The 27,883-nt window shown below is 36.3% G+C and overlaps 1 protein-coding gene across 10 annotated transcripts in view; it reads right to left on the reverse strand.

Moving 5' to 3' along the window:
• Nucleotides 1–8: 8 nt before the first annotated feature.
• LOC127438127 (phospholipid-transporting ATPase IF-like) overlaps nucleotides 9–27,883 on the reverse strand; it is a 105,590-nt gene continuing 77,715 nt past the window's right edge. For 4 of the 10 annotated variants that reach the window (XM_051693441.1, XM_051693437.1, XM_051693435.1 and 1 more), the window contains 3 exons: nucleotides 25,097–25,262; nucleotides 7,349–7,482; nucleotides 9–1,432 (listed from right to left, as the gene is read on the reverse strand). In XM_051693441.1, the coding sequence (XP_051549401.1) occupies nucleotides 1,351–1,432; nucleotides 7,349–7,482; nucleotides 25,097–25,262 (382 nt within the window). In that variant the 3' untranslated portion in view covers nucleotides 9–1,350. Of the gene's footprint in view, nucleotides 1,433–7,348; nucleotides 7,483–13,453; nucleotides 13,589–14,676; nucleotides 14,763–25,096; nucleotides 25,263–27,883 lie in introns of those variants that run through there. The other 6 variants (XR_007896651.1, XM_051693439.1, XM_051693438.1 and 3 more) reach the window with 5 other exon arrangements.

Consider the following 27,883-nt stretch of genomic DNA (forward strand, 5'->3'; position numbering starts at 1 on the left):
ACACCCGATTTTTAAAAATGTATTTATTCTGTAAATAGAACTTTCATATACATCAGCATTTAAACATAAGGAGAGTGTAATTAGAAGAACAGATTTTTACAGAAAAAGATGGAACTGCAAAATGGCTGATTGACATCACAGCAAGATCAGGTATTCCCAGTCTAAATTGAGTCTTATTGCTAAAGTCTCCGAGTAACAAATGGCAAACTTCATTGCTATATAATTAAATACAATATATTATATATCGCAAAAAAAGGTTTGTACACTGACATGAGAACACAAACAAAAACTAAAGAGAAGTACCAAAATAAAGCAACCCACAATTACTTGTCTGAAATGATAGTTACAATAAATTCTCTAAAAGTCTGACTTCCACCTGGGTCACGGTACCAGATTTTAAGATCCAGGGTGGATTGTTACTGTCCTTGCAGCAAAAAAACCAGACTAGTTTTGAACTTGACAAAACGGGCGTATTATGTCCAGTTTACTTTGGTTAATCGGTTTCAATAACACTGCAGGCCAAAGTATAGCATGCAGTTGGATATCATCAACTTTAGTAAAGTTTAAAATGGTTGTCCCAAAGTTTAGGCCTTTACGTACAATTCACGACCCATGTAGGATGAAGATCATCCCTTTTATCAAACTATGCCTTCTTGCGCGATTAAATACACACACACCCTTACACACAAACAAAACAAAATCGAACAGCTTTGACAAGTGGTTAGCAGCATAAGCAGAGGAACAAAGAACACCACAACAATGATAAATTATTTGATGACAATGGTTAGAAATGACAATGTAGCGTGTGCAAGACAGAGGAAACAACTAATATGCAGGCACATGGTTGATGGAGTTTAAAGTGAGTGAGTTCAAGGATATGTCAGTTTTCCACCAAGAACTCTGCAACATTCTTGCATCATGATAATCTGTACAATCCAAGAGGTTAGGTGTACAGTTAGGCATCTTAGGGTATTTTCTAGGAGGCTACAGGTTTGTGAGCTATCGCTACACTGCGCTCACATTTAACACCTTGAAAAATCAGGCAATTAAAAGAGGGTATTATGGCTTCAAACAGACTCACTCGTTTTCCTCAGGAAAGATGGTGGCCCTTTGCGTACAGTTCCATAGCAGCGGAAACACACAATTCAGACATATCCTTTGGTTTTTTTGAGGAACCACTGTGTATCCCTTGTTGATCATCGCATTTGACATGATTTACTCTGAAATCAGAGGTTTTAAAGTGTTAAAGTCTGGTTGGTGACTGGACAAGGGGGATGGAGGGAGGGTAAGCATCTCCAGACTCTACAAGCGGTTCCTCTTTGGGCTGGTGTGAGGGGTTTCTTCATAGCATTAACAATGAGAGACCTCCATGGGTGAGAGTGTCAGGATGCTCCGGTCGTTGGAGAAGAAGGTGTCAGAGTTGCTCCACGATCTGGAAGCACCAAGGAAAGTGCGAATAGTGAATATATCAATGACTATATTTGTATTGGCCAATTTTAGAATTTTTTTAAATTATTGTTTGATTTGGCTGATACTGTAACCAGATCATAAACTTGTTTTTTTTTAAAGTTTACTGAAATATATTAGGGATGCACAAGAATACTTTTTCATACTAGGGATGCACAATATATTGGTGACTATATCGGTATCGGCCAATAGTAGCATTTTTTTCATTATTGTTTGATTTGGCTGATATTGCAACCAGATAATATCAGGACTTACTTTTTCATACTAGGGATGCACAATATATTGGTGACTATATCACCAATAGTAGCATTTTTTAAATTATCATTTGATTTGGACGATATTGTAACCAGATAACATCAGGGCTTACTTTTTCATACTAGGGATGCACTATATATTGGGGACTATATCGGTATCAGCCAATATTAGCATGTAAAAAAATCGTAAAAAGAATCGGTATCGTTTTATTTGCCTGATATTAAAAGCCTATTTTTCTAATAAGGATGCACAATGTACTAATGGACTATATCATATCAGCCAATATTAGCATTCTCCTTAATCCATTTTTTATTTTTTTTCATAATAGGGATGCACAATATATTTGTGACTACATCGGTATCAGCAAATATTTGCACTTTTTAAAAAATATAAGTATTGTTTAATTTGGCCGATATTGTTAGCAGATAATATCAGAAATTATTTTTCATACTAGGGATGCACAATATATCGGTGACTGAATCAGTATTGGGAAATATTACCTTTCAAATCTTTTGATTTGGCTAACATTAAAAACATAATAACAGGACTTATTTATTTCAAACTAGGGATACAATATTAGCTTTATTTTAAGTATAGTTATCAAGTTTGATATTGGCAATATTGGAAGCAGATAAAGAGGGATTTTCTTATCTATTTCAAACAAACTATTTTTCTATGGCAGGTTACAAAAGTACTATGTGTCTGTCATACATAAAACATCATAATATTGGCTTTTACTTAAAGAATGTACAATTCAAGATCATAAATTTCATTGTGCCTGATAGACTGATATATCGACCATAAATTGTTTTAGTAAATAGTGTCAAATAATTATTTTATTTCAGAAATATTGCGTACATCTTATTTGTTAGCATCAAATTGTTTAATATCTATACTGTATGTATGTGTGTAAATATATATATATATATATATAGAGAGAGAGAGAGAGAGACACATACTATATGGCCAAAAGTTTGCGGACACCATATGTGCTTGTTGAACATTTGATTTCAAAACCTTAGGCATCAATTTGCCCATTTGGCTTTCCACTATACTGTATGTAGTTACATGGCTGCAGGGTTTGCTCTCATTCAGACACAATGCTATCAGTGAGGTCAGGAACTGATGTTGGTCGATGGTGCCTGACTTACAGTTGCTGTTCCAGTTCACCCCAAAAGTGATCAGTGGGGTTCAGGTCTGGGCTTTGTGCAGGCCAGTCAATTTCTTCCACTCCAGACACAGTAAACCATTTCTTTATGGACCTCACTTTGTTCACAGGGGCATTGTCATGCTGGAACAGAAAAGGGCTATCCCCATACAGTTGCCACAAATTTGGCAGCACACAAAGCCCAAGCCATTACATAAAGAAACATTAAGATTTTTTTTTACTGGATTTAAGAGTAACCAAATTCGTTAAAGTACAAACTTTTGGCCATATAGTGTTTATATATATATATTGTATTGTCCATCGGGCATCCTAGTCTCTAGATCTCGACCACTGAAAAAACCCTATTGGCCGACCATAAATTGCGAACACATAATTACTGGCTATAGGCTATATTATAGTCTATCAAACTGTCTATTTTGGTGCTTTCCTACTTCACACAAATCTTCTAAAGCTCTATTTAACCATTTCACTCAGTGCATGAAGATCAGCAAGCAACAGTCAGGGGTAATGGAGAAATGAACGAGAACACATGTTAGTACAAGATGAGTTAAATGCGCATGGTTCAAGCACAAATGATTAAACATATATAAACACAACATCCTTCCACAGCCTTGACATTCAAGTAGATTACATTCTTATGAAAGTAATAACCCCTTTCCTAGGCATATTATGATATGATACCGATATATGTAAACAAAGTTAATATACAGTATATAAGTAAATACAGAAACTAATTCATACCATCTGTAGAAAAATATCTTGTGTATATAGGTTTATTACTATAAAATGTATATCATATTTGTGAATAGAGTGGAATTAAGCAGCCATTGAGGACTGGAGCGGTCCAAAAGCTGTATTCCACAAACGTCATACCTGCTACTCTTGACCACCAGGGAGCATTTTTTCATTGAATGCCTTAGTTTTTGGGACTAATGCCCTTAAAGTACAGCCATATTACAAATCGATCCATGCTATATAAGATAAACAATACATCGATAGCTACAGTAATACGATTATCTTTGGATCACATGTAAGAACTAAGTAAACAGGACAAATCAACAAATGCACCATTGTTGTATCTTGCAGATGAAGACAACCGTTTTAAGTCTATCTTGTAAATAGATATAGAGTTTAAATTAGAATATGCACTTGCACTTATATGTGGGGTTAAATGTATGTATATGCAGAGGTGGCATACTGACTTCATAATACACAATCTCTTTCAATGTCTAAAGCAGTGGTTCTCAACAGGTATTGACCCAGATTGTTCTGCTGACATCAAGTGCTGACCCAACACAGTACCAAAATAGTTATCATATAAAAATAAACAAATTATTCATTAATTGGGTTGGGTTGCCTGAATGACTAGTTAACAAATTTTAATCCCTGTATAATTAAGCTGGTTTCAGGTACAACTGACCCCGATCAGATGCTTTTGTTAGAAGACGTTTACCTAGAATGCATTCTTGCGGTCAAAAACAGCTCGATGGAGTGCAACAGAAGGGTACAGAATGCAGGAGTCTCAAGACGCATTTAAAAAAAAAACTTGAAATGCTGTGTTCAAAACGCAACCCTCATAGCGGGATGCTCAAAAACAGAGTAAGATGCCAAGCAGTGACCAAAGACGTCTGTCTGAATTTATACTTCTTTAAATTTGGTGCTTTAAAGGGAAATAATTAAAGGTTTTACGGGAGGGTTTTACTGTGCAAAATGTCTAATGGACCTTTTTCACACTTCTGCGTTCGCGAAGTGGAAGTCGTCATAGTTGGGTAAAAGAAGCTATGGCCACTGTCGAGGTATATGTGTTTTCACAGTCCTTAAAAGTTTTGCCAGTATTTACGTTTGGAGACATTGCCTGAACCCACAGAGCTCGTACAAAATTCAGCATCTTTTGGAAATTCATGGAAACACAAATCCAGACATTTTCTTTTAGAATTTGTGCAAATAGGAACACTGTAGTGGAACTGGTTATTACTGCTCTTCCCGATCGCCGCCATAGTTTAACCAACTATGACGACTTCCACTTCGCGAACGCAGCAGTGTGAAAAGGGTCCATAGCTAAAGCAAAGCATGCTGTCAGCACACTAATTAAAGCAATTTAAAATATAAAAAACCAAAACTATATAAGAAAATATCTAGATAAACTAGTCAATCTCATTAAGCGACTAGTTCGTTGATGGAGCCATCCATATTGTCATGTGCATAATTTAGCTAGCTTCGATCAAGTGACAGATTATTACGGCCAAAATATGGAGTTTGACTGGATGCACAACCTTTGACTTGAGAAGAGAACCACTGGTCTAAGACAAAATACAAGCAGAACAGATCAGTTGATAAATGCAACAAGCCGTTAAACAATGTGCATATAATTGTTTAGATTCTTCATTTAAGATGGTAAACGAACAGTAATAAAGCTGAGTAAAGTGTCTAGTAATATTACTGGGAAAATTCACACGCTCTGGCATTCATTGACCGCTTAGCACACTAAATAGCAAAGGCTTTTCCCATGCAATTAGACAGATTTTTCTTCTGTAAGGCTTCAAGTAAAAAAAAAAAATTAAAAAAAAAAGATTCAAGAATCATCTTCGAGACTACAGTTTCCAGTGTCTCATTCAATCTTGATGTGGTCCCATAAAATATCTAAAAAAAAAAAAAAAAAAAAAATGTATTTGCCATAAATGAGCCAATCACAGCAGCAGTAGCTGTTGACTGAGCTACCATTGGTCAGCCAGAGCAGAGGTCTTCTCTAGTACCCTGCGCTTCGATGGCAGTGTTCTAGCAGATTAACTGGAACAGGAATCTTATATTTAGTCATATCAAAGTCCACTGTGGCGTAGCTTCAGAAGCACCCCGCCTCCAAAGTGCGGATACAGACAGTCAAAAGGATTACGTGGAAAGCTGAGGCTTAGGAGTGCATTACAGTTGCATGCCATCACAAACTCCCTCCACTGAGAGACACACACACAAGTTAAAGACTAAGACGTGGATTATAACACTGAACAGGGATGCAGCGTCTCAGTACAGGTAATGACAAGACGTTCCACGGGTCGAGTCATATACTCCGACATTCCACGAGCATACACTTGCATAAATTGGCACTGTAAATGTTTGCCTGGCTAATAACAGGGTGTGATGTCTGAGAACACTGTTGAAAAGACGGCTTCATAGATTATGGAGGTGATCGCCTGATGCATAATGGAGGCACACGATTTACAGTGAATCTTCAGCAGAGAACGTTTCTGCCACATAGAGAAGACACAGCGACAAAGACAAAGCAATACCGGCATTGGACGCACCTCAAAATGAGGTGAAGACAATGAAAGATGAAGACAGCAAGCTGGAAGGGCAGACTTAATGAAACTTCATGGCAACCATGTTCTGCGTACATTAGGGTTGGGTCAACACCAACATTTTTACTTCTGTAGGATACCAGTCCTTTGCTTAGATATGCGTGATAGATTTGAATAAAAAAATAAATTAAATACAAATTATTCCGTGTTAAAATCTCATACATTTTCTTCAATGTTGAATTTATTTTTTAACGATAAATTTGGAACCTTTAAAGTCAGACCTACCGTGAGCTCAGAGGTTGTAAATCCATTGTATATGCATCTGTTGAAGCCAACAGTCCACAGTATTTCAACTTGTTTTATTTTATTGTGATTAATAGTGGAATTTTGGTGAAGAACTACACTACCCATGGTCTTGAAAAGAAAGATCCACCAATCAGAGAATCACATCCAAAAGAGCTCTGCAGCGAGTGCACACCTGTCTTTTTGTCAAATTTTTTAAATACTTTTTTTGCTGTAAATAAAAGTTTGCAATCTTGTGATTCATCTCTGAGCTGGTTGGTTGGTTCATGGCTTTTATGAAGAATTTTATGACATTTCTAAATTTAGAATTTTGAAAATCTCTACAGAAAAAAATTAATCGGAAAAATGCTTCCACAAACTAAGACGCCTGAAAATGTGGGTGGGAACCATTGCACTCAAATTATAGCAATTATAATCTATTATTAAATTCTGCAATCAATGCTTAACATTTTTATTCTCAAATCATGCATCAATGCACTATAATATCACTAAAAGTTAACGCTGCTTTCACTTCACATTGCCTGAACTACGCTGAATAGCAGCACGTTTTTGTCAGGTTCCGAAATTCGCAAAATACTGGTATCGTACCGTTTACATTTTTGGTACAGAGGTACTTGTACTGTTATGCCCCACAACCCTAAAGTACATACCTGGACCCTCCCAGATGGTGAAATTATTTTAAATGTAACAAATATTACATGCTAAAGGCTTATAAATGCACCCTTTTCCATCTTAAACTTGATATTCTAATCGGGAATGCTTTGAGTGCTGTTGCGGCTCCCACTCGTCCAGGGCCGCTGGCTTGTCATGCTCCAGCTTGTAGGATATGTGCTTACAGCAGAGACTAGAGAGGGAGAGGTCGCACCTGGTGGCACGAGCTGGATCACAGCGGCCCATCATTCGCTCCACCAGCCGGCCCAGCCGTGAGCAGGCGTTTTGCCCCTCTGAGAAACAGCACATGGAGTCCACGCATCTGATGCCCTGGTAGGCCTCAATAAACTAGAAAATGAAAAGGAAGAGAGGAATGGGGGAGCCAGAACATACAAGATTAAAATCATAAAACTAAACAGTTTACAACATTAAAACACATCAGCACTGGAAGGTCATTTAATGTCCATTAGAGACAGGGTGAGCAGACAGTTTTCATTTTCTCAGGACAGTCCCATATTGGAGAAGTTTATCATATATCCCAAATTCTTTTAAAATTGTCCAGCAATTTAGAACAGCACAGTGCATGTCACTTTCCAGGAAAAGGGTAGAAAATAGGGCTCGATAAAGTCATCATGCAGTTTTTCATTAAATGTTCAAAATAAGGAAGTGCTTTACCTTCAGAAAATGTTGTTTGTATACCTCATATGGTCAAATTTAAATATTAAATGAGCAGTTTAATTTTCTGTTACCAAAATACAGACATGTTTGACAACAGTTTAATCTCAGAATTTATATTAAAAAAATCTTTGATTGTTTTTCTTCCAATAACATAGGGACGGGTTGACAAATGAGCTTGGCACTACATACTTCTCTACTTCAAACAATTTGTAAAATGTGATACTGTAAGAAGTGTGGGAACACACATAAATGTTATGATTTTTTTTTGTATTTCATTCATGTTTTTTTTTTTTTTATTTTCTGTTTAAAATAGAGGGTTGATTCACACAAAATCGTCAAGAAAATGTCCTGGTCCTATTTTGGTCCAAAACCAAAAGAAACAAATAAGAAATAATACTTTGTATATCGAAAATTAAACCTATTTTTAGGGCCATTAAGATTTTTTACATTGTAAAATACTTTTCATGACAGAAACACACATTTTACCCCACAATTCTTCTTACTGCAATGTGAAAAAGTACATTATTTAAACTGTAAAGTTTTTATATATCATAGTTACTCTCTTGGTACTGGCTTTCATTTTTGCTGATTTTAATGTAAATAATTGTACAACAGCTTTTTTTTTTCTTACTGTAATTAAAAAGGACTGTAATGTTAATGAGAATCATCATTGAAAATAATGGGAATATTAAAAGTATGTTATCCCAGATGCGTTGCGGCAATTCGAAATGGTGGGTAAAAAAATGTATTGATCCTAAATGCAAGCTTAATTTTTTATGCAAAATATAATTTTAACATGACCAGGCCATTTACTTGACAAGTTTTGAGAATAACCCAAAGTTAATAATAAAAAATAATAATAATAATAATAAATATATAAATATATATATATATATATATATATATATATATATATATATATATATATCACACACATACATACATATATACACACACACACACACTACCCGTCAAAAGTTTTGAGACACTTATTCTATATTATAAGATTTATATATATATATATATATATATATATATATATATATATATATATAGAAAAAATGTTTTTTTTTTTTTTCCCAACAGATAATATACCAAAATAGGACACTACTGTGATTTTAAATATATTAGATAAAAGTGATTTGTGGCTTTATTGCCTTAAAAGGTAATGGGACACTAGTTTGTACACTACTTGTAAATGTCCATGTTTAAATAAGCTATAATACAGTATGTGAGAAAAGGTCTCAAATACTGTACAATGACTATCCCAGGAAAAAAACGGGACACCTGGTCGTCCCAAAAATAGGAGGCACAGATTTGAGCACTTAAAAACATAAGAAATGCAGTGAATGTTTTCACATATAAACAATGAGAGAAGTCTGAAATGAGGAAATTACATAAAAATAAATATGATAGATTCATATCTGGATGTCTTTCTTCAAAACCAAAGACATCCTTGGCCTTTGCATAAAAAAAATAAACAAAAAAATGTAATGTACTGTATTTACTTGATACTCAATTACTGAAGACTACACTACAGATTTACATGTTAAATTACACTCATGACTGCTCCAAAAACACTTTGTTCAAATCAGACAACACTCTAATGGGTTTAAAAACTGTCCAAGGAGGAAAAAAAGTGGATGCAGCCAGAATTGCTGGTCTAGAGGAAGTCGATTGTTTGATTCCTCTCAGTCATCCTGACTAGGCATTATGCAAACTAGCAATAACAGCATTTAATCCCTCCAGAGACATTTCAGCAAGCCTTGCAAAATTAGTATCCAGTCCTGAGGCAAATGTGTAAGTTTGTTGACTAATGCATAAATTATGATATAAAGGTGTATGCACACTTAGTTCTAGAGTGAGATTGTCTGTTGAACGACCAAACTAACAAAGACACATTTCATCAACTGTAAAGTCAGGTAGTAAAGTAATCCAACAGTGGTTCATCAACAGTGGTAATCTAACTGGTTTTGCTTCAGGACCCAGATTTTACAGTGGACATCATGTGGTGACCCAACACAATACCAAAATTGTTTAGATCTAATATATATATATATATATATTTAAATATTAACATGACAGATTGAATTTGAAAATGTATAATTTTACCCTTGAACCTTTATTTTGTGTAGTTTGGGCAGTATTTTTCTTTACCTTGTGTAGTTTTGTTCGTGGATTCTGAGTATTAGGGCACATCACGTAAACTGTTCATGTTGCCATCTGTCTAATCTGGCTAGATTCTACCAAGTAACAGATGAATTTGCATAAAAATTACGTGGAGTTACGTGAACACATAGCCTTTGACATCAACAACAAAAGATATGGGAAGCGTTTTCTCCTCTTTTTAATAAGCCAATTTATTTATTTTTCTATCGTAACTATGCACAATGTTCTGCCACTATCAGAACAGACCAGGACCCTTTTTTGGGTTGCAACCAAGGTTATTATAGTAGTTGAAAACAAAATATATTGAAAATAAACTGAAATAAAAATGCTAAATAACATAATTGGAAAAACTAAAACTAAACTAAAGCAAATTTTCATGGCTCTAAAATGAACAAATACAAATGTACTGAATTATTTTTATTGTTTTTGTTCTGGTGTGATCTTCAACTGTTAAATTCGATACAAAAAGCCTGTATCAACACATGACAATGCCACTAGACTGCGATAAAAGAGGGCCATCATTGCATTAGCACCAGTAATCCAAAAAATCATAGAGAGAAAAAATGTAGAACCAGGTAGAAAAAATGAACGTCATGTGTGGGACTTTTAAGATTAGGAGACATTATTGATACTCTTTTATTAGTGATGAAATTCAGTATATTAAGATGATGAAATTATTTTTTTTTTTTAAATATAATTTAATCTACATTTTGAATACTGGATTAGGACAACCTACATTATACAATTGCCTCTTTTTCTCATTCTCCATGTATCCCTTTACATAAATACTAAAACTTATTCAAAACTAAATATACTGACAAACTAAACTTAGGGGAAAAAAAAATATATAAGAAAAAAATAAATAAAACTAAACTAGAAACAACTAACAAAACGAAAATAAAACTAACCTGGAGTGAAAAAATGAAATAGAAATACAAACTTATTATATGCTTGCTTTCAACCCCCAGCTGATTTACAGCCCATGTTTCCTTGATGTTTCTGTTTTTACCAATGCTTGCTGCCAGTTGAAAGTTAACCTGAGTTTGACAGTGTGCTGGATAAACAATTTAGTCATGTCTACATGGGTCCAGGCAGTTCTGCTAAAAATCGATATTAGCAGGAACCTGCTTGAAAGATTAAATGCAGCATAAACCGTGTAACTAAATAACTAAATTAAGAGGCAGTTCAGCTTAAGGCCAACGCACTCCTTTCAAAAGCACAAGCTGGCCAGTAATCGCTGGAGGCTACAACTATAACCAACAGATGAAAAATGATCCTGCTGCCATTTAAACTCGGTAACAAATAAATGTGCTGGCTATTAATAAATCACATTTACTCACAGTTTAATATCTGTAGAAATGAGTCAACTATGACTGAAACTGTACAAGGGCTCACTTATTACAACACTTGGTGCAATTGCCTTGTCTCAGTTCTAGTTCAATGCTTGCTTGTGTGATATTGCTTAAATGCAATAATACTTAAAATATTTTTTATAAAACAATGTAATGTTCAATTATTGTTATTGTTAGTATTATTACTACTACATTTATGTACATTTTACTAAATTTTTTTTTGGGCAGAAAACTGAGTGAAGACCTTTGGGTTTCTTTGAGTATTTGATGGTAGTTTTTAATACGCTCCCCATCTAAAGCCACACTAATAAGTTTTTGTTTGAAAACGCATTAATTTTGCTATGTTTATGCCTCTCATCCACACTAAAACTGTGTTATCCTCCACCAAAAATGGAGCATTTTGAAAATACTCTCTATTACCGCACACTTAGGAAAACGATAACGTTAGAAACTGAAAACACCATTTTCAAAAGAAATAGGTATGCACGATATATCGACAGCTGATATATTATTGGCCGATAACCATGAAAATCGAAATACTGTCATGCCGATAATGGAATTACTGCTGATATTTTTGCCGATAATTTGTTACGGTTTATTTGCTTGCGGCTGAGAATTTCTGACTGTCTGTGGCTTCCGTCCTTCAGGCAGAGACACAGTCAGCCCCAAGCGACAGTGTCTGTGTGAGTGACAGCAGGTGAGAGCCAATCTGTGTGGATTATTTCAACATCTCTGTGCCTTGTTGCGTTGTTTTGGGGCTGGTTTTAATTCAGGATCATCTGCTGTAAGTAACGACATGCCATTTCTAATATTCTGTTAGAAAAAACATGCATGTATGTTACTTGGGGGCAATCATTTTCACTTATTCCTTAATGAAACATTAACAGAATATGGGAAATTGCACATCGTTACTTACAGCACGGCACTGCTATAAAAACAAGTCCCAAAACAACCTAACACGGTTCATAGATCTTGAAAAAAAGTTTCAAAGAGTGACGTGAGATGGCTAAAAACACTAGTCTGTGAAACTAATGTGCTTGTTGTATTTTACGAGTTGAGATTTTTAGAACTTTAAGACTCATGACTATTCGGTCTCTATAATGTTACCTATTCCCATTATGACTGCCATCTTCACATTTCAAATTATACAGTTATACAGTGGAACTGTTAAGAATGAGCTCTATAGTAAGTGTATGTGAAACACAAACCACCTCTGTAAACACAGTCTGGCTGCTATAATAAATATTACACTATGTATACAGAGATTACGTCAACATTGTGAAATTAATGCGTTTTCAAACAAAACTGTATTAGTGTGGACGAGTCCTTAATATAATTTTTATGACTCAATTCTGCTATTCTGTCCATGTTTTCTGCATCAAGGAAATCACAGGTCCCTATACTTGCCTACAATCAACAAAGCAAACTGAACTCTGACATCAAACAGACTTGTGTCCACAACAAAAGCGTGAGAGTGATTTTTAAAATCTTTTAGTGTTGCATTCTTTTAAACAGTCTAACAACCACAAAGGGATAGATTGTCATAGAGGTTAAAACTTAGGCCTGGTAACCAGTTGCTGCGATCATCATTTTGCTCTGAACAAAGCGCTTGACCCCAGTTAGATCAAGGTCTATTGTTAAATACAACAGAAAATCTGATATGATTAGTGTTGCTAATGACCATTAGTGAATCACATACAGCTACCAGTAACAGTTTATTTATGAAGGAAAATTAATGAGGGATCAAATTTATGCTAGATTCTTTTTTAGAGTTTGCTTAAAAATAAAGTATATGCATTGACCTACCACATGGAAGTAATACCGATGTCACATTTAATACAACATAATGTCACAATGATTCCAAGTATTGATTATGAAAAAAATATGATTTTGAAAGGCATGCATACAACAGGCACTTGAGGCATAGATTAAATTAGACCTGCGAGTCTCCAGCGAATGGATGTTAATGAAATGGACACAGACATGAGACTCATGCCACTACAGAGCAGCCCTCGCTCCTGCATACATCACGGAGAGAACTAGTGTCACATGGCAGGATGAGTGGGTGATGGCAATCACACACACACACACGGAGGCCTGATATGGGTAGAGAGTACTACCTAGGGGAAGGGTGGGGCTGCGGCAGAGTTGGGGGGGGGAGGAGAAGCAGCGATCAGTGGCCGATTGTCCTCCCCTCTGCTCCTGATTTCAGCAGAGTCATATTCTGAGCTGACTGAAACCTTATCCGCTTCCATCTGGAAGGACAAAACAGCGCCGTCAGTCTTCCAAACGGATGAAAAAAAGAGGAAAAGGTGAACGAGCATGAAACTGCCCCATGTCCACTGCAAGAAAAAAATATATTTTTAAAGGATTTCTGAATTTGAAATGTCTTAAAAAAAAATCCATTTAGAGACCCAATGAAGACCGAGAACCAACTAAATTGTTCTTCAGAACAGGTCAAATAAAAAAATAAAAAATACTGCAATTTTATGATTTCTGGTTCTGTTAACGGTTCAGAAATGTCTGCATTATTCCACTGGACAAGAAAATAATATTGCAAGATATTAACAATTGATTTGAGAAATGGATTGAAAAAGCTGACAGAGCTGAACACCTGTACAATGAATTTAACTAACTTCTGATTTGTTATCTTGAAATCAGAAATTATGTCCTAATTTGTCAACAGACTTTTGAGGGTACTGAATGCAACAAGAATTGTTTTCCAAACATTGTCCAGTCTTTCTTCCTTAAAATTACTAAAATAATAGTTAACAGAACCGTTAAGGATCCGGAATCGTTAAGTGGAATCAAATTTGTTAAATTCCTTTTGATTCCCATCCCTCAGCCCAACCACATAGAAGTTGGGAGGGTTTGTCTTTATGGGGAAAAACATTAAAGTTTTGCTTCTTTTTAGGAATAGCAAAAATGTCATTGAACATTTTTACTGATGTCTCGCTGTGGCTGGACTTGAGATCATTTTCTCTGCTCTTTGTTTTAGCAAAATGTGTTTTGGAAGCATGCAGTCCAGATAAACATTGTCAGGGGAAATAAAAGGAATAAAAAGGTTTCCATGTGCTGGTGTACAAAAAAACATCCATTAATGGGGCTGCGAGCTCAAGCCCATGTGGTACCAGGAACGGCTGCTTCAAATCTGTGATACAGCAGCATGCACTAGTGGGAAAGAGGTTACGCATGCAGGGTTAACCTGATAAAGGAATAGTCATTTTGTGGACTATTTCTTTAAAGCACATCTTTTTTGGGGGTTTATTTTGCTCTGCCTCCTCCTCTCCTCAGGTTAGATTTTTCCACTGCATGCAGTGTGGGAGTGTCTCTCCTACTCTACCTAATCTTGCCCAGCTGATTCTTGGCTCTGGACAGAGGCTGCAGCGCGATGAAGTCATCACCTATTGCCACACGGTTGGTGTACATCTACAGAACACACAGAGGGTCAGTAAAGAGGAAAAAGAGACTTGTGTGCAGTTAAACACACTCACACACTAAAGACCACAATCCACTCACCACACGCATTCAGACATGACAAAGACAGTAGACAGGAAACAAGCAGCGGGTGCAGAGAGAGAGAATGCACTTAAAAACAATCAGATGTCATCTGCAGGGCAGCATGCGCTGACAGTCAAGAACTATGCGGGAGGAGTAATCACTCCACTTACGGTTTCATTTAGGGATGTCAATGGTACAGACACTACAGTACCAGATACTAAAAAGTAACAACTACAGTCTTCAGTACCTGCGCGAAGTCTGATTGACAGTCAGCTGCTTTTAAACGCTCACACGCGTAACTGCGTGTATGCTTTGTGAAGAACACGTACGCCTCGCGTTAATGAAGTCTGGGTTAGGTATTAGGCCCGAAACATACTTTATATAAGTATGTGAGCGCGAACACTCTAGCTACGATAGCTCAATTTTGCGTCATTGGTTCAGAAATGTGTAAAAACGCAATTCATTATGCAATGCAAGTAGAAGTACAAGGGGCGTACTAGAGACATTTTTAATTCAATTATCTCTTATTAACTATTAGTGTTGGGTGTTATTTGATTACAAAGCAATATGTTACTGTAATCTAACTACTTTAGTATAAAAAGCAGTGTAATACATTTGAAATTCTTGCCATCAGATTAGTTACTTTCAAGAAAGTTAATTACTTTTAAGTACATTACTTGGGTTTCACATATTTCTAAAATAATATAATTTATAGAATACATAAAAATATGAATTATGTTCATATGTACGTCTGTTTGTATTTCTGTCACAGCTAAGGACTGAGTGCTAAGTGTTTCACCGTGTCCAAACCAGACGCAACGCGATAAGATTCCAGCGACAAGCAATCTGTGTTTCCACACTGGATATGATGTGGCTTTGCGAAATATCAGGAATATCCTACACTTAAATAACTAACAAAATCAGATAGCAGGTGAGACAATCTGTTTATTGAACTTAAATCTTTATCTTACTGAAGCTGCATAAGGACAAACGCTTTCCATAGCAATCTATAAATAGGGGATAAATACACAATCACACACATTCAGAGGGTAAAGTTAATCTATGAATCGCATCCTACTTCAGTTTATTATCAGTGTTTATGTTCACGTGGTACTCCTGCGGTTATATCAGCGAGCTTCACGTGACAGGTAATCGGAGACAAAATCAGAAGTAGCCAGTATGTCTGTCACCTCTTCTTCATCTGAATCTCCATTCAAGTTGTGTATTTGTTCAGAAATGCATAAAAGTGATTTTAAATCAAAGGAACCATTATTTCATCCCAATCATGATGAAACAAGCCATGTTTCCCACAGTTTTTCACTAAATGAACACAAAGAAGAATGGCATTACATTTTTAATATGATAAACATAAATTATATACTCCAATAAAACAATAAAGTTACTATATTTTTTTTTAGGATTTGTTTTATACAATAATAATATATTTGTCATATTTACTTCACCTACACATGGAGCTTTTATTTTGGTGGAACACTGAAAGTGCACTGCGTGTACTTGACAGTGAACAATGTTTCTCTTTAAACAAATCTGTGAAACACTGTCACCTCCTCCATTTATGTGATACTGTTTTGCTATTTTTGATTTGCTTTCGCAATGTGTTCATCATCAGAACATTTTTTCACCTGTCCACACTCTGACACGCATACAGACCATGTATAAATGTAATTAAATTGTAGCCTTTTGTGGTTTAATAAACAAATGTGACTTGTATTAAAAAATTACACCGTTTTATGTTTACATGTGCAGCCCTGAAGCATCGTGAAATTAGTCTAATGACGAGCACTTTAAGTCACATAAACTACAACACATAGAAAAGGTATCACCTAGATATCATATAGAGACTGTCTCTGTTCTCCGAACTACCAAACTCAAAAAACGTTATTAATATCAAACTTGAAAATAAAAAATAAAAAAAACACATCACATAAAGATAGGGCTACTAAACATTAGATCGCTTTCATCCAAAGCACTAATTGTAAATGAAATTATTACAGATCATAGTTTAGATTCGCTCTGTTTAACTGAAGCATGGCTTAAACAGGATGAATATTAGTTTAAATGAGTCTACTCCCCAAAGTTATTGTTATAAACTTGAGCCTCGCCTAAAAGGTCAGAGGAGGTGTTGCTACAATTTACAATGATGTTTTTGGTGTTACTCAGAGGTCAGGATATAAGTTCAATTCTTTTGAACTGATAATACTTAATGTGACATCATCAGATACAAATAAAAAAATATCTTTCTTCTTTTGTTCTTGCTACAGTATATAGAGCACCAGGGCCATATTCTGATTTCCTTTGAGAATTTGCTGATTTTCTGTCAGATCTAGTAGTTGCTGTAGATAGAGTTTTAATCGTTGGTGACTTCAACATTCACACAGATATTTCATCGCAGCACAGTAGTAATGACTTAATGAATTTCTTTACTGATAAAATTTAAATAATCAGAAACAAAATTAAAATCATGCAACTGTCTGCAGTAGCACCTCTGAAGACAGTCTCTCATATTATTCCCCATAAGCAACTTCAATCATTTGCTGTCATAGGACAAGAAGAGCTAAACAAACTTATCAAAACATCAAAATCAACAACATGTACAGTTGAAGTCTACATACACCTTAGCCAAATATATTTAAACTCAGTTTTTCACAATTCCTGACATTTAATCGTAGAAAACATTCCCTGTCTTAGGTCAGTTAGGATCACTACTTTAAGAATGTGAAATGTCAGAATAATAGTAGAGCGAATTATTTATTTCAACTTTTATTTCTTTCATCACATTCCCAGTGGGTCAGAAGTTTGCATACAATTTGTTAGTATTTGGTATCATTTCCTTTAAATTGTTTAACTTGGGTCAAATGTTTTGGGTAGCCTTCCACAAGCTTCTCACAATAAATTGCTTTGGAGGTATGACTGGGGTAATTTTCTATTCGGAAGACCCATTTGCGACTCAGCTTTACCTTCCTGGCTGATGTCTTGAGATGTTGCTTCAATATATCCACATAATTTTCCTTCCACATTATGCCACCTATTTTGTGAAGTGCACCAGACCCTCCTGCAGTAACGCACCCCCACAACATGATGCTGCCACCCCCATGCTTCACGGTTGGGATGGTGTTCTTCGGCTTGCAAGCCTCACCCTTTTTCCTCAAAACTTAACGATGGTGATTATGGCCATTTTGTTTCATCAGACCAGAGGATATTTCTCCAAAAAGTAAGATCTTTGTCCCCATGTGCACATGCAAACTGTAGTCTGGCTTTTTTATGGTGATTTTGGAGCAGTGGCTTCTTCCTTGCTGAGCAGCCTTTCAGGTTATATTGATATAAGACCTGTTTTCCTGTGGATAAAGATACTAGTCTACCTGTTTCCTGCAGCATCTTCACAAGGTCCTTTGCTGTTGTTCTGGGATTGATTTGCACTTTTCGCACCAAACTACGTTCATCTCTAGCAGGCAGAATGCGTCTCCTTCCTGAGCGGTATGATGGCTGCGTGGTACCATGGTGTTTATACTTGCGTACTATTGTTTGTACAGATGAACGTGGTACCTTCAGGCATTTGGAAATTGCTCCTAAGGATGAACCAGACTTGTGGATGTCCACAATGTTTTTTTTTCTGAGGTCTTGGCTGATTTCTTTTGATTTTCCATGATGTCAAGCAGAGGCACTGAGTTTGAAGGTAGGCATTAAAATACATCCACAGGTACACCTCCAATTCAGTACACCTCCTATCAGAAGCTAATTGCCTAAAGGCTTGACATAATTTTCTGGAATTTTCCAAGCTGCTTAAAGGCACAGTTAACTTTGTGTATGTAAACTTCTGACCCACTGGGATTGTGATTTAGTCAATTAAAAGTGAAACAATCTGTCTGTAAACAATTGTTGGAAAAATTACTTGTGTCATGCACAAAGTAAATGTCCTAAACAACTTGCCAAAACTATAGTTTGCTAATATTAAATATGTGTAGTGGTTAAAAAATGAGTTTTAATGACTTAAGTGTATGTAAACTTCTGACTTCAACTGTATGTTAGATTCAATACCGACCAAGCTATTAAAAGAAGTGTTTCCTGTAATCTCAGAACCTCTTCTTAATATTATTAACTCCTCATTATCCTTAGGGTATGTCCCAAGAAAATTTAAGATAGCAGTTAAGGGCTGGGGAACTTGGATTCGTTTGATGGGAAATGGGGCAGCTATTTGGTGTTCTTGGAGGACTCTCGGAGAGGGGCAGTGGAGAGAGAAGTATAGTTTTAAATGTGTGTGATTATTATAATATATATATATATATATATATATATATATATATATATATATATATATATATATATATATATATATTATTATTATTATTATTATTTTGTGTGTGTGTGTGTTTGTAAACTCATGTGTGAACACAGGGATGTTTGTTGAGGGTCAGGATGGGATTGGGGATTGGGAGGGGGAGGGGTAATAGTGGGGGTTAAATATTGATTCTGTGAATATATGTTTTGCTTTTCTTTGTTATTTGTATGAATCAACAAAAACTGTTAATCAGAAGATAGCAGTTAAGAAACCACAGCTTGATCATGGAGAGTTGGCTAATTATAGACCAATCTCAAATCTCCCATTTCTGTCGAAAATACTAGAAAAGGTAGTGTCCTCCCAACAATGTTAATTTTTACCCCCCAAAAAAATGTATATATGAAGAATTTCAGTCAGGATTTAGGCACCATCATCATACAGAGACTACACTTATCAGAGTTACAAATGACTCACTCTTATCATCTGATCGTGGCTGCATTTCTTTTCTAGTGCTTTTAAATCTTAGTGCTGCCTTCGACACCATAGATCACGAAATTCTCCTGGATAGGCTTGAGAATTATGTTGGCATTTGTGGACAGGTATTAGCTTCGTTTAGGTCCTATTTATCTGACCGCTATCACTTTGTCTGTGTAAATGAGGAATTGTCAGACCAAAATAAAGTTAAGTATGGAATGCCACAGGGATCAGTTTTAGGGCCTCTACTTTTCTCCTTATATATGCTTCCCCTAAAAGACATTATCAGGAACCGTGGAATTAGTTTTCACTGTTAAGCCAACGATAGCTTTATAGAACTTTATATTTCCTTGAAACCTGACAAAATTTCACAATTCTCCAAGTTTGTATCAATGATATCAAAGATTGGATGGCTAGAAATTTCCTTCTACTCAATTCTGACAAAACAGAGGTACTAATTATAGGCCCCAAAAAAATAAATCATTTGACTCTTGATGGATGTACTGTCACGTCATCTTCTACAGTGAAGAACTTAGGTGTTATATTTGATGGCAATCTGTCCTTTGAAAACCACATTTATAATGTTTGTAAAACAGCATTCTTCAATCTCAGAAATATTGCTAAGATACGACACATGCTCTCTTTTTCTAATGCCGAAAAACTAATTCATGCGTTCATGACCTCAAGACTAGATTATTGTGATGCATTACTGGGATGTCCTGCAGGTTCAAAACTTCAGTTCAAAATGCAGCAGCTAGAGTGCTGACTAGAACCAAGAAATATGATCTTAGCATCGCTACATTGGCTACCTGTTAAATTTCGTATTAATTTTAAAATACTTCTAACTACTTACAAAGCATTGAACGGTCTAGCTCCACAGTACTTATGTGACATTCTATCACAATATATTCCATCACGTTCACTAAGATCGCAAAATTCTCGCCTGTTACTAATACCTAGAATATCAAAATCCAAAAAAGGAGGTAGATCCTTTTCTATTTGGCTCCTAAATTATGGAATAGTCTTCTCTCAGTTTAAGTCTAGACTAAAGACTCATCTTTTCAGCCAGGCATACACCTAATTTATCTATCAACTCATAGTTATGCTGCATTAATTAGGTCTGCCGGAACCGGAAACCCATCTCATATTCAATAATCCTGTTTTAAAGTGAATGGCATCTACGCCAATTTTTATTTTATTTGTTTCCCTATCTTAACCTCAGGATACGTATCCTGATACGGATACTTCACTGGACACTGCCTGAAACTTGGACTTAAAATGGACTCCACCGGAAATTAATCTGCCACAAGCTTACAGTCGAACTGCAGTGCATGTTACTGACCTCTGCCTGCATCACCTTGGTCAAAGGATGGACTACACTCTTAAAATGGAATACGTAGATAATAAATTAATTGCAGCCTTCATCAGCCAAATATCAATAGACACGTTTGCACTTCCACAGTTAAGAATGTAAATTCTAAGACTTTAGTCATTAATCTTACAGTTAATACAATATCTTTTTTGTTTAAACATTGGCCCCTAACACTTAGTTTACTAATTTTAAATCTTGACTTGTAATACACATAAATAACTAATATTGGCATTATATTCATGCTGTTTAGCCAGAGGGGAACTTGCCCACACAGTGAGCCTGGTTTCCCTCAAGATTATTTTTCTCCTTTTACCAACATCTTATGGAGTTTTGTGTTCCTTGCCATAGTTGCCTTAAGCTTGCTCACTGGGGGTCTAAATACAAATATAATTATTTTCTATTATTTATTTTAAGGCACAAATTACAATCATGTCTTTTTTTTTTTTTAAAACCGCACTATTATGAATTGAAGACATTACTATATTACAGGTTTTTCTTTTGAAGTATAATTTTCTGTAAAGCTGTTCACAATATAAATTTTGTATCACTAGCAAAATAATCGTGATAATCTCGAAATATTCGATATATTGCCCAGCCCTACTTTAATGTACTGTTGTGAAAGGGATTTCGGACCAGTGACGCTGCTGAAATAGAAACAAAGCGATCAATCTTGGCTGGTTAGTACGGGTGTAACGGTTTACTCATCTCACGATTCGGTTCACAATACTGAAGTATATATATATATATATATATATATATATATATATATATATATATATATATATATATATATATATATGTAAATTGTTTTAAAATATTGCCTTAGTCTTTTTTTACTGTTACTGGATGGCCCCAGACACTACAAAAGAGTGCAAATTGAATGAAATCCCAGATGCAGTTTATTGTGCTACACCAATCCCAATCAATAATTACCAGAAGAATAAAAAGTGGCACACAATACGGGACTTTTAATTATAAATAAGCCCGAAATACACATGGGACTCTTATTTTGAAATGTCTACACTCCCAGTTGTGACGGCTGATTCACTGAGAAAGTGAATCTGATTCCAACTGCTAACCTGAGCTTCTGAGTTCAAATCTGGTTCAAAAGAGTAATTTGTTCACGACTCTCGCGCTGGGTTTGTTTTTGCATGCGGTGCAGCGAGCTCATCAGAAACAGAATGGGTAAAAAGCGGCGCGAGACACACTGGTTGTGCGCATTCTAAAAATACAGATGTGCTCAAATTTGTTGGTACCCCTCCACAAAAATCGAAGAATGCACAATTTTCTGTGAAATAACATGAAACTGACAAAAGTAATTGGCATCCACCATTGTTTATTCCATATTTAATAGAAATCAGACTTTGCTTTTTATTTTTTTATTCAACATAATATTGTAAATAATAAAAAAAAAAAATGAAAATGGCATGGACAAAAATGATGGGATCCTTTACCTAATATTTTGTTGCTCAACCTTTAGAGGCAATCACTGCAATCAAATGTTTTCTGTAGCTCTCAATGAGATTTCTGCACCTGTTATCAGGTAGTTTGTCCCACTCTTCCTGAGCAAACTGCATCCAGCTGTCTCAGATTTGATGGGTGCCTTCTCCAGACTGCAAGTTTCAGCTCTTTCCATAGATGTTCGATAGGATTCAGATCAGGAATCACAGAAGGCCACTTCAGAATAGTCCAATGTTTTGTTCTTATCCATTCTTGGGTGCTTTTAGCTGTGTGTTTTGGGTCATTATCCTGTTGGAGGACCCATGACCTGCAACTGAGACAGCTTTCTGACACTGGGCAGTACGTTTCGCTCCAGAATGCCTTGATAGTCTTGAGATTACATTGTGCCCTGCACAGATTCAAGGCACCCTGTGCCAGGTGCAGCAAAGCAGCCCCAAAACATAACTGAGCCTCCTCCATATTTCACTGTAGGTATGGTGTTCTTTTCTTTGAAAGCTTCATTTTTTCGTCTGTGAATATAGAGCTGATGTGACTTGCCAAAAAGCTCCAGTTTTGACTTATCTGTTCAAAGGACATTCTCCCAGAAGGATTGTGGCTTGTCAATATGCATTTTAGTAAATTCCAGTCTGGCTTTTTTATGTTTTACTTTCAAAAGTGGAGTTCTCCTGGGTCTTCTTCTATGGAGCCCAATTTCGCTCAAAAAGCGACGGATGGTGCGATCAGACACTACATACCTTCACCTTGGAGTTCAGCTTGTAACTCTTTGGCAGTTATCCTTGGTTCTTTTTAACCATTCGCACTATCCTTCTGATTTTCCTCTTGCGGCTGCGACCAGGGAGGTTGGCTACAGTTCCATGGACCTTAAACTTATTAATATTTTTAATAATATTTGCAACTGTTGTCACAGGAACATCAAGCTGCTTGGAGATGGTCTTGTAGCTTTTACCTTTACCATGCTTGTCTATTATTGTCTTTCTGATCTCCTCAGACAACTCTCTCCTTTGCTTTCTCTGGTCCATGTTCAGTGTGGTGCACACAATGATACCAAACAGCACAGTGACTTCTTTTCTCCATTTAAATAGGCTGAATGATTGATTACAAGATTAAAGAGATGTGTGATACTAATTAAAGAAACTAATTAGTTTGAAATATCACTATAATCCAATTATTTTTCTTTTCTAAGGGGTACCAACAAATGTGTCCAGGCCATTTTAGAATAACTTTGTAGAATCAGCAGTAATTCATCGCTTTTCACAGCTTCTTTGCTTTATTCTATGCAAGTATACATGATAAAATAGCTTTTAATTTAATCACTTTTCAGGAGGAATGAAGGATTATTTCAATGAGCTGTAAGGGTACCAACAAATTTGAGCACGTCTGTATATTCAGTAACTCACAAGATGATATCTGACGAGACTGTCGCCAGTGGTGACTAGATTTAAAATTATAGACACAATCAATTATTTTTGGTCGCATTTGCAACCATTTTAGTCGCAGTCTGGAGCCTTGCAAACTGATGCTGTAAGAACATCAGAGGAAGTGCTTTTCACACAAAGAACTACTTACAGGAAGTTAACAATAAAGATAAGCAAAGGCACACAGTCTCAGTGCTATAAAAAAAAACAAACAAAAAAAACAGTATGGCACTAAAACCCTGGCATAATTCACCCACACAAGGTGTTAACATTTCCTGCGAGAATCCAGAGTGCTGCTGTATAATAATAGAGTTTGCACTGCAGAAGCTCTTTATTACCAAGATGAGTGCTGTATATGTCTAAGTGAGTGAGTTTGTGAGATTAAGTGAAAGTGGGCTGTTGGGGAGAACTCATGCGGTAAAAAGAGCCACATGCTTTGATTTGAACTGGATCAGTGCACAATGACACACACAATTCTCAATCACTCCATCTCTTGTGTTTATGGTAGAGTTAGCTAGTTAAGTAGTTAGTTAGTTGGTTAGTGATTTTATGCCATGCCAGCTTCCAAGGCTATTTTCATGGCAAAAAGCAAGTTAAAATACACTGCCAGGCCAAAAAAAAAAAAAGATGCACACTCTAATATTTCTTTGGATCGACTTTGATTACAGCGCACATTCGTTGTGGCATTGTTTCGACAACCTTATGCAACGTCACAACATTTATTTCTGCCCAGAGCTGCATTAATTTTTGGCCGAGATCTTGTATTGATGACGGGAGAGTCGAACCACTCCATAAAAGTCTTCTCCAGCACATCCCAAAGACTTTCAGTGGAGTTAATGTCAGGACTCTGTGGTGGCCAATTGATGTGTAAAAATGATTTCTCATGCTCCCTGAATCACTCTTTCACAATTTGAGCCCGAAGAATCTTGGCATTGTCATCCTGGAATATGCCCGTGCCGTCAGGGATGAAAAAAATTCATTGATGGGATAACCTGGTCATTCAGGTAGTCAGTTGACTTCATTTTATCACCGCAATACGTTGCTCAGCCTAGACCTGACCAGTTGAAGCAACCCCAGATAATAACACTGCAAACACGCCAACCGGCGACTTTTTTTTTTAGCCAGGCAGTATATATTAAAAGGTAGAGTGATTAAAAAACCTACATATGGTTTTTAACATTTATTTTCGATAAGAAATCTAAAACTGATTCAGGATTGTGTTTATGGTAGAAATGCAACTCACCTGTGATTTCTGCGTGCTGGTTGGCTGCAGGTGTCTGTAAAAGACTTTCTTGATGACATCAGGAAAAAGACATGTGACGATGATAATGATGATGGCAAACCAGGCTGAGCCGCTTGACAGCAGCTGGACGAAGACGAAGTACATGTCTTGTGTGTGAAGAAACGGCCTAACGAGAAAAGAACGTCAATTAGACTCCAATTAGTTTAAATTAACAAGCCGGATAAGCTTTTCATAGTGCTGTCAAATTTCCAGTAATGAGTTTGCTTAAAATAAAATTACTGTAAAGTCAAATATTGAGCACAAGAGCTCAAAAGACCAGATCCATTGTCAAACATTAAACTGTTATCAGCAACAAATCAAAGAAAATTCAATAAAACTATTTAGAAGGGAAATGCAGACATGGTTCTTGATGCTTCCCTCTTACACACACACGTGACAAACTAGAACTATCTACAGTACATTAGTAGAAATTGTTTATCCTTTTTTAATTCAGTTAGTTAATTTAAACTAATTTAAAAGTCAATCATGATTTAAATTAAACTAATTTAAAAGGAAAAATGCAGAATTTGTCTTTGTCCCACTTTCTGTTCAACTGTCCCGCTTTAAAAACAATGGTTTGATCTTTCTGACATCACATTTAAGGAGGTGACATTATAATAATTTTGAACGTGACAGGGTTGATTCAAAACATGTTGACATAAATGTCATAATTTTTTATCTATTATTATGTGTAATTTACTATGGGCCAAGTTATCTATTCAAATTATAAATACAGGGAGGCCCAAAAAACAAAACAAAAAACAAAAAAAAACAGGGTCACTATGTTTGATTGCTCATACAGTGCATCCGGAAAGTATCCACATTTTGTTATGTTACAGACTTATTCCAAAATGGATTAAATTCATTATTTTACTCAAAATTCTACAAACAATACCCCATAATGATAATGTGAAAGAAGTTTGTTTGAAATCTTTGCAAATTTATTAAAAATAAAAACCGAAAAAAAATCACATGTACGTAAGTATTCACAGCCTTTGCCATGACACTCAAAATTGAGCTCAGGTGCATCCTGTTTCCACTGATCATCCTTGAGATGTTTCTACAACTTGATTGGAGTCCACCTGTGGTAAATTCAGTTGATTGGACATGATTTGGAAAGGCACACACCTGTCTATATAAGGTCCCACAGTTAACAGTGCATGTCAGAGCACAAACCAAGCCATGAAGTCCAAGGAATTGTCTGTAGACCTCCGAGACAGGATTGTATCAAGGCACAGATCTGGGGAAGGGTACAGAAAAATTTATGCAGCATTGAAGGTCCCAATGAGCACAGTGGCCTCCATCATCCATAAATGGAAGAAGTTTGGAATCACCAGGATTCTTCCTAGAGCTCAAACTGAGCGATCGGGGGAGAAGGGCCTTAGTCAGGGAGGTAACCAAGAACCCGATGGTCACTCTGACAGAGCTCCAGCATTTCTCTGTGGAGAGAGGAGAACCTTCCAGAAGAACAACCATCTCTGCAGCACTCCACCAATCAGGCCTGTATGGTAGAGCGGCCAGACGGAAGCCACTCCTCAGTAAAAGGCACATGACAGCCCACCTGGAGTTTGCCAAAAGGCACCTGAAGGACTCTCAGACCATGAGAAACAAAGATTGAACTCTTTGGCCTGAATGGCAAGTGTCATGTCTGGAGGAAACCAGGCACCGCTCATCACCTGGCCAATACCATCCCTACAGTGAAGCATGGTGGTGGCAGCATCATGCTGTGGGGATGTTTTTCAGCGGCAGGAACTGGGAGACTAGTCAGGATCGAGGGAAAGATGAATGCAGCAATGTACAGAGACATCCTTGATAAAAACCTGCTCCAGAGCGCTCTGGACCTCAGACTGGGGTGAAGGTTCATCTTCCAACAGGACAACGACCCTAAGCACACAGCCAAGATAACAAAGGAGTGGCTCCGGGACAACTCTGTGAATGTCCTTGAGTGGCCCAGCCAGAGCCCAGACTTGAACCCGATTGAACATCTCTGGAGAGATCTGAAAATGGCTGTGCACCGATGCTCCCCATCCAACCTGATGGAGCTTGAGAGGTCCTGCAAAGAAGAATGGGAGAAACTGCCCAAAAATAGGTGTGCCAAGCTTGTGGCATCATACTCAAAAAGAGTGAGGCTGTAATTGGTGCCAAAGGTGCTTCAACAAAGTATTGAGCAAAGGCTGTGAATACTTATGTACATGTGATTTTTTCGTTTTTTATTTTTAATACATTTGCAAAGATTTCAAACAAACTTTCATGTTGTCATTATGGGGTATTGTTTGTAGAATTTTGAGGAAAATAATGAATTTAATCCATTTTGGAATAAGGCTGTAACATAACAAAATGTGGAAAAAGTGAAGCGCTGTGAATACTTTCCGGATGCACTGTATCTTAAAAATGCATAATGGTGTTTGCAGGATTTTTGGCGTACTTCTACAACTTTTTGTACACAACAAAATCACATCACTGTTACATCATCACGAGCAACAACTTGCTTCAAGTAAATAAGTAAATCCTTTGTCGTAGAAGTATGTCAAAAATCGTGCAAACGCCTTTATGCATTTTTAAGATATAAGCTATCAGACATAATGGACCCATTTTTTTTGGGCCAACCTGTAGAAAAATTCCAGGGCTGTCAATTGATTAATTTATTAAAATGATAATTAATCAAATTAATCGCAAGTGATCGCATATATGAATATTTGCTAAAGAAGTCCAAAATAACACAATTCATAATAATCAAGATAATTATAA

The sequence above is a fragment of the Myxocyprinus asiaticus genome, chromosome 49 (genome assembly GCF_019703515.2).
Source record: "Myxocyprinus asiaticus isolate MX2 ecotype Aquarium Trade chromosome 49, UBuf_Myxa_2, whole genome shotgun sequence".
Taxonomy (NCBI): Eukaryota; Metazoa; Chordata; class Actinopteri; order Cypriniformes; family Catostomidae; genus Myxocyprinus; species Myxocyprinus asiaticus.